At 51.4% G+C, this 7,904-nt stretch overlaps 1 protein-coding gene across 2 annotated transcripts; it reads left to right on the top strand.

Annotated features, from left to right (window-relative positions):
- Window positions 1-2,021: 2,021 nt before the first annotated feature.
- Ccdc71 (coiled-coil domain containing 71) lies at window positions 2,022-7,348 on the top strand. Of its 2 annotated transcripts, none has more exons than XM_052187270.1 (2): window positions 2,022-2,101; window positions 4,553-7,348. In XM_052187270.1, the coding sequence occupies exon 2, from the start codon at window positions 4,605-4,607 to the stop codon at window positions 5,889-5,891; it is 1,287 nt and encodes a 428-aa protein (XP_052043230.1). In that variant the 5' UTR covers window positions 2,022-2,101; window positions 4,553-4,604; the 3' UTR covers window positions 5,892-7,348. The 2 variants fall into 2 exon arrangements, with proteins under 2 accessions (XP_052043230.1, XP_052043231.1); XM_052187271.1 differs by having other exon boundaries at window positions 2,028-2,072.
- The last annotated feature ends 556 nt before the right edge of the window (window positions 7,349-7,904 follow it).

Below are 7,904 nucleotides of genomic sequence, written 5' to 3'. Positions count from 1 at the left end.
TTCCCAAACTGTATCTTTCCCATCTGGTCACCAGTTGTCTCCGCTAAAATGAACATGGCTTCACCTCATTAATGACCATGGAAGATGTCAAGTGGAGAGCAAGGGGTGGACCATGGAAACGCCTCAGGTGTCTCCTCCTCACTGCCTCGGGTACGCCGATGTAGAGCCAACAGCTTTCAAGAAGCAGGTCCAGTGACAACTGTGCTCTGATGGGTGCTCACTGAGAGTCGCACATCAGGCTTAACGGCGAGACTCCCCCTTGATAGCTGGGTGCCCTTAGCCTTCACCATTCCTCAGAGACCATAGAGAGAAGGGACAGAGAGCACCCACCTAGGCTCCTTGTCCTCCATTTTTCTCGGACCTCTAGATTGAACAACACAAGAGAGGAATCTCCTTCTAGGCCACTCTGGTCTGCTGCTACCCCTGGAAGGCACAGAAGTGGCTTCTGTTGGCACAGTTGTGGCTCATTCTGGTGTAGGCCCTCAAGGCCCTTTTTCCCTATCAAGACAAACGATCGGAGAAGCTGAGCTCAAACTATCTGCAGTTTATGGTTCCTCTTGGGTACTTTGGCTATGCTGAAAACACTCAGGATTCTCCTGTCAGTGCTAAGGCTCTGAGAAGTTAACAGGTATCAAGTAAAGGCTTAGGTACTGATGAATGGAATGGATACTTACCCTTTTTTTTTTTTTTTTTTTTTGAGACAGGGTTTCTCTGTGTAGCTCAGGCTGTTCTGGAACTCACTCAGTAGACCAGGCTGGCCTCGAACTCAGAAATCTGCCTGCCTCTGTCTCCCAAGTGCTGGGATTACAGGTGTGTGCCACCACCACCTTATCTCAATACTTATCTTTAAGAATATCAGATCCCTCTATAGAGTCTGGGAAACAGAGAACAGCTGAAGAATCTTGCGGTCATACAAAAAAAGGAAGAAGGCTGGTATTCAGTCCCCACAGGAAGCACTCCAAACACCCTGTCTACCTATCCCAAACTCTGAGGCAGGTCCAGATGCCTCCACTCCCTCATCCATGAAACCAAAGCTTTCCGGATGCCTCCTAAGCTGGACTAGGAAATGTCTAACAAGTGGGTCCTTTGTTAAGAGCTGTGGAGCCAGGCACAGAAGCACATGCAGCCTTTGATCCCAGCAATCCAGGGTTAGGTAGGGATGCATTGTCTTAAAAAAGAAAAAAATTTTAGAAAGTATGTTGACTGTTCATCTGAGGTCTCAGATTCTGGGAGTTAATTTTGACCTGTGTCCTCAAATCCTGCTGAGGAGCGGGCTCTGTAACCATCTTCTGTTGCCTGCAGGACGTAGGAAGGGCTGAGTTTGCAATCTCCTTCACCTACAGATAGGGATTCTGGGCACTGTAAAGACTGAAAAGTGGGACTTTGTGCCACTGGGTGCTCTGGCCGAGCCAGATCTTGGCACTCCATTGGGCATACATGCCTGAGCAAGTATATTCAGGCCACCTTGGAGTACGATGACTTACAGACTCGACAGCTAGAGCCCCAAGCTCGACTTGAGCCTACCTGTATATACCAGCTTTTCATGCAACATGCGAGGGTTAGGCCCATTCTCAGAAAGAGGAGGGCCTACAGTTCTTTCAGGAAGTACTTTTGTGGTGAAACAAGGGGACTTTCCTGAGATACTCCCTGTCCGAGCACACTCCCTTTTGATCTTCCGATCAGGAGCCAGAGAAAGAATAAGGCCCTTGGGTGTAGAATAGCACAGACCTTGCCAGGAGTCACCTTGAGGTCCTACACTATACTACCAGGACATTTTAGAAAACTGTCAAATGGCCCTTAGTCCAATCTTGACTGGGTACCTGTGACTTTTGCCATCTATATGTGCAGGCTCCCATACTGGATCAGATAGGTTTGGACTTGTCACCTCCTAGGCCACCACCTCCAGGCAGCCCTCCCTGGTACTCAACCTGCTCCGCCCCCAGACTTGGGGGTGGGGGAGAAGTGCTAAGGGGTCAAGGGTCACGGGGCGGGCCAGGTCCCGGAAGCGGAAACACAGTGCACTTCCGGCGCGCAGCAGGCGGCCATGTTGGAGCAGCGGAGGCGGCGCAGAGGTGCGTCTTGGGTCCCCGCGGCGGCGCCGGTAGGTTGGAGCCGCGGGCCTAGTGGTGCTGTGGAGTGGCGGCCCATGAGGCCACAGGGCGGCAGGGCGAAGGGACTGGGTGGCCGGCCCTTCCCGGATCCTCATTTTCCCAGGGCTCGGCCGACACACCCCACCCCCATCCAGGACCCCACCCTGGGGCTGCCTGTCGGGCTACCACTGTCCACCTTACACATTTCGCCGCCGCCGTGACCCCGACTCCTTGTCGTTGTTCAGGCTCAGGGGACGCGGTCTCCCCGCCCGAGGGCCCCGATCTACCCCTGATCCCAGTCTGCCTGATTAGTACTCCCGCCCCCAGTCTTCTGTCAACTTCCTGTGCTGGCCCCAAAGGAATGTGTGAAGGCGAGTCGGCCTGGCTGCAGCCTCTGTTTACAAAGCTTCTTGAAAGCCAAGAAGCACTCTCCCGAGGGCTCAGAGTGACCTAGGCGAAGAGCTCCTTGGTCCCCGCCCCCAATATAAGCGCCGAAGGTTTGGGGTGAGGTGGTAGGTCGTCCCCCTCTGTCCTACTGTTCACAGCCCCACCCCTTCAAAAGTCAATAAATAAATAAAAGAACTAAAGTCATGTGCAAGGATTGTACTTGAAGAGCATCCTCTGGGGAGGGGAAGTGTCTCAGACACCTGAGGATCCAAGAATGTTTCCAAACAAAGAGCCCCAGGGCACTTTCTCTGGGGATTCTGAAGACTGTATATCTGCTCCATTAGAGCTGTGCAAAGCGGCAGCACAGACGGGCTTCTAGGCTCCGGGGACCTGTCTCATCCCAGCTGATCTTTTAATGCTCCAGTGCAGCTGGGGAGTTTACCTCTTTGCCTCAAGAAACCCTCAGATGCTGAGTGGGGGTGCTGGATGTAACTCCTGATTGATGGTCACCGCTTCTTTAAGGAAGCAGAGGGCGATTTGAGTGGTCCCAGACAGCTGTGCTCATCTGAGGGCCGTTGCCTCTTAAGCTCTGGCTGGGACAGTGCAGACCTCTAATGGCCTCTTAACTTACCTTCCTAGTTAGGACCTTTACCTATCGTTTGTCTTCAAACCTCAAACTCCTTTGCTCTAGTTGACTGGTCTCTTGCTTGCCTTAGAGATGTTTGCAACTGTACTTTTTATTTGGAGGGTCTGTGTCTTATATTGGGTTTGAACTCCCAAGACTAGAGCTAGGAGTAGGTCATTGGGAATCCTGCGTACAGACTCTGGTAAGCAGGAGATCAACCACCGCCTGACGGGAACCTTGGCAGCTGGATGAACAGAGGTGGGGTGGGCCTCAGTCTGTTTTCCCCAGCTCCAGCCTGGGCTCCGTCCATATGTGCCTTACTCTTACACTTGATAGCCTTTGCAGGAGCTGTCATCCTTTTGCTCCGTTGGTACACTTGGTTACCACTCAGCCACATAGGTAGATGTTTCTGCTTCCAGGAGTCCTTCCCTAACCTATTGGAAGCTGACTTGGATAACATCATATACTCCTAAGAACCTTTGATGATAGATAGCTGTGTCTTCACTTCCAGACTGGGCTCTTTAAGGATTGAGGTATTATTTGCCTATATTTCTGGGTCTGAGTCTAGATATTTAGAACATCAGGAAAGAGAAAACCCGAAAACAAAACAGGCATGATAGTACACACTGCTTGGGAGGCTGAGCAGCCAATCACGTGCACCAACTCTTTGAAGAACCGCATAGCAAGCTCCTTTTAAAAAGAATAGAAAAAAGTGTCGGGCAGTGGTGTCGCACGCCTTCAGTCCCAGCACTTGGGAGGCAGAGGCAGGTGGATTTCTGAGTTTGAGGCCAGCCTGGCCTACAGAGTGAGTTCCAGGACAGCCAGGGCTACACAGAGAAACCCTGTTTCGAAAACCAAAGGGAAAAAAAAAAAAAAAGAATAGAAAGAAGTGCAGAATGTAGCTGAGCTCTGACATACACTTGTAACCCTGACACTTGGGAGGCTGCAGTTGGAGGAATCTGCATTTGAGGCCAGTTTGGATCACATAGCAAGCTCCAGAACAGCCAGAGCTATGTAGTGAGACCCTGTGTCCCAAACACCAAGGATGGATGGTAGCACTTGCCTGTAATCCCAGCACTTGAGAGATAGGGGCGGAGGGGTTGGGGTTCAAGGCTTGCTTCAGCTGTATACGGAGTCGGAGAGCAGTCTAGCCTGTGAGGGACTTTGTCTTAAAGCAAGAAAAGAAAAATGCCATTAAATTAAAACAAGCTAGACCTAAGCGGGACCTCTGCAGAAGCCCGGTGGTAGGCTAGATGCTCTGAGGAGCTTCTGAGCAATGGATCCCAAAGAAATGTACCACCATGGTAGAGGAGGTCAGGAGACCCCAGTGAGATTGATTCTGGCCAGGCCCCTCTGCCGCAGAGAGAGGGAGCCCAGCTCACGCTGCCAGCCTCTTTTAGCCCTGTGTCCTGGTACCATTCTCATCGACTCTCTTCTTCTTGCTTTGGAGGTGCCCAGTGCTGGTTTGTGGATCCCCAGGCAGACCTGCAGTGCCCAATGCCATGAGCACGGTGGTGCAGCCTGTGGAGGAGAAAGCTGTACACTCATGGTCCCGGATCTCCACGGCAGGGAAGAAAGCCCTGGAAGAGGCCCTGCTTGTCTTTAACCCCATGAGCCAGGATCTCAGAGCCACAGAGGCCCAGCTCGTGGCCTTCCTCCAGGGTCTGCGGGATGATGGCTTCCAACCGACCATTCTTCGGAGTGGGGATGTCTATGGTTATAGTTCATGCACAGCCAGCCCCCCCAGCCAGACAAAGCTACAAGCCCGTACCATCAACCCACCTGCCACAACACTTCCTGCCAAGGCTCCCCAAACGGCTGTGTCAGTCCCTGCAGGCCGGGCCACCTTGCTCCCTGTGCCACTGTCTGGCAGGCTGGCCAAAGGGTCCACTCCAGCCCTTGCCAAGCACGCTACCACTAACCTGCTGCTGAGCTCCCTGAAGCAGTCAAATGCTGGCAACACCAGTGGCACCACAGTAGGCTTCCCTGCCCACCTCTATCCAGGTGTCTACCCTGCCATGCGGCTCTCTGTGGTCCTCGAAGCACTGGTCCCACTCAAGACTCCCTGCTTGGATGTTAAGCACAGGGCACGGTCGTTGCAGCTGTCACTTGCAAAATCTCCCCTGAAACTGAAGAAGGGTTCAGGGAACCCACAATCCAAAGCACCCCGAAGAATCACAAGCAAGGGCCTCAAATATCTGACTAGCAAAGGCCCTGGGGCTGGTCTCCGAAAAGGTGCCGTAACCCAGAGCAATGGCGCCCGAAAGAAAAAGTGCTCTGCCTTGGGCACTAAAACTGTCCAGGCCAAGGCATCCCGAACCCTGACCAAAGCTGCTCGTGCTCATGCCAGTGTGGCTCGAACCCAGACCAAGACAGGAAGGGTCAGGGCCAAAGCGAAACTGGCCAAGCCCAGGGCATCCAGAGCCAAAGTCAAGGCCGCTGTGGTGAGGGACAAGGCCAAAGCAGCTCACACCAAGCACAGGGGAAGGCCAAAGGGATCGGTTCAGACCGGAACTGGAAGGGCAAGCCCGAAGAACGGCTCTGAGGCTGTGGGACAGAAGAGGAAGAAGGCAGAGGAGAGCAAGGGTCTTCCTCCTAGGAAGAGGGCACGGCGCGTGCTTCGACCTCCTAAGGTGGGCCTGGGTCCTGGAACAGCAAAATCTCGAAAGTTCCAGACCATAAAGGTGGACAGGAAGTGCTCAGATGATGAGGTCCGACAGTATGCGCAACAGATCCTCCGTGTGAATCTCTCTCCTTTGGTGTGGCTCCAGCCATTGCTACCGTTTTGATTCCACACCCAACATCCTGAGTCCTTGCAGCAGTACTTGGGAAAACAGTTGAGCTGTCTGTGTGGCCAGCAGCAGTGTGCAGTGCTCATGGACTCTGGGCACCTCCGGGACCCCTGTGGTCACCGGCATCCTTTCGGAGACTGAAGGTTTGGGTGGGGTGGGTTGTGGGAGGGGCGTTCTCATGGCTCAATGCACTGTGACTTGTTCTTCAAATTGTATGTCCACCGTTCGTCTATCATGTTTTATATCTTTCCACCTTCCAGTCTCCCTGCTCACCCTCCATGGTCTTATTTATTGATTTTCTTGGTGTTTGGGAGCTAGTGGCAAGAAGCTATCAAAAGTCTAGGAGCAGGCTTAGAGAGAGTGCCCTGGTAGCTTGCAGGTCATTAATTTAAATGGTAGGGTGACATTGAAGGAATGACGCTCTCAGGCTTCTGGAGAGATGTGGGGAAATTCAGGTGCTGGTTTCTGTGAATGTGTTGAGAGAGAGCCCGAGGGGAGGGGCCGCTACCTCTCCTTGAGTGTCCCAGTTTTGAACCAGATGGGCCCCATTCAAAATTGTTTGCAACTCAGTGGGAAATCAAGCACCAAGCAGGTTTTTAAGCCAGGGAAAGAAGTCTTTGTGGCACTGCTCTCTAGAGGCCGAGCTTTAAGGTTTTGCCTGGGCTTCTCTTGGAGGAGGAAACATGCCTAAAAGTCTTGAAGTGCCGCTTTTCTGCTTAAAGTGACTAGCTTCAATTTTCCCAGTTGGTGACAAGAAGTTAGGCTTTGAATCTGAATCACAAAACCTTGTTTACTGTCCAAAGAATTTTCTCTGTGATAACTGGTGATGGAACCAAGGAGGCTTCTACCTGTACCTCAGCAGTGCTTTCTGATTGAGTTCTACAAGTGCCATCTTACTCTGGGCTCCAGGTCCCCTAACATGACCTGTGTGCATTGGACGTTGTTGGTAGCTTTGCTTTGGAGAAACTGGGTCCTCAGAAGCAGCTACTCAGGCCAGAAGGTGCTGCCTAGGGAGAGAATGTGTAATCCTTGTACTTGGGAATTTGAGTATGAGTTTGAATCAGTATCAGCTACATAGCGAGACCCTCTCTGCCTGTATTTTTGTTTGTTTGTGTTTGTTTTTTGAGACAGGGTTTCTCTGTGTAGCCCTGGCTGTCCTGGAACTTAACTTTGTAGTCCAGACTGGCCTCAAACTCGGAAATATGCCTGCCTCTGCTTCCCATGCGCTGGGATTAAAGGCATGGGCCACCAGACCAAGCTAGGGGAATGAACGGCTTACTAGTTAAGAGGATTTAACTGCTTTCCCAGAAGACCCTTTTGTGGCTCCCACAAAAGGCAGCTCACAAACGCCTGTATCCATCTCCAGGGAGCTCACATTCTCTGATGACTTCTGTGATCACAGGCAGACACAAACACATACAAATAAATCTTTTAAAAAAAGACTAATAGCACAACTGGATTAAGCATCAGTTCTTTGAGAAAAGGTGGTGTTAAGAATCTTGAACTTCAGTGATGTTGATCAACAAAAGAATCATGTGAAATACCTTAAATAAAAACTTACTGGCCAGACTGGAGAAATGGGTCTGAGGCTAAGAGCACTGGTTGCTCTAACAGGACCTGGGTTCAATTCCCAGGGCCTACATGTTAGCTTACAGCTGTCTATAACTCCAGTCCTAGAGGGTCTGACACCCTTGTCTGGCTTCACTGGGCACTAGGCAGATCTGTGGTTACATGCATGTAAGTAAAACATCTCGCCGGGCGGTGGTGGCGCACGCCTGTAATCTCAGCACTCTGGGAGGCAGAGGCAGGTGGATTTCTGAGTTCGAGGCCAGCCTGGTCTACAGAGTGAGTTCCAGGACAGCCAGGGCTACACAGAGAAACCCTGTCTTGAAAAAACCAAAAAATCAAAAAAAAAAAAAAAAAATGTCTATAGCCAGACTTTGGCTAGTTTGTGGGTTCTTTTTTTCTTCCACCCTTTTGACACCTTAACATTAAATAGAGAAAAGGATA

This window comes from Apodemus sylvaticus, chromosome 7 (genome assembly GCF_947179515.1).
Source record: "Apodemus sylvaticus chromosome 7, mApoSyl1.1, whole genome shotgun sequence".
Lineage (NCBI taxonomy): Eukaryota > Metazoa > Chordata > Mammalia > Rodentia > Muridae > Apodemus > Apodemus sylvaticus.
The sequence above is the reverse complement of the archived record's forward strand: the minus strand, read 5'-3'. Positions and strand labels throughout refer to the sequence as shown.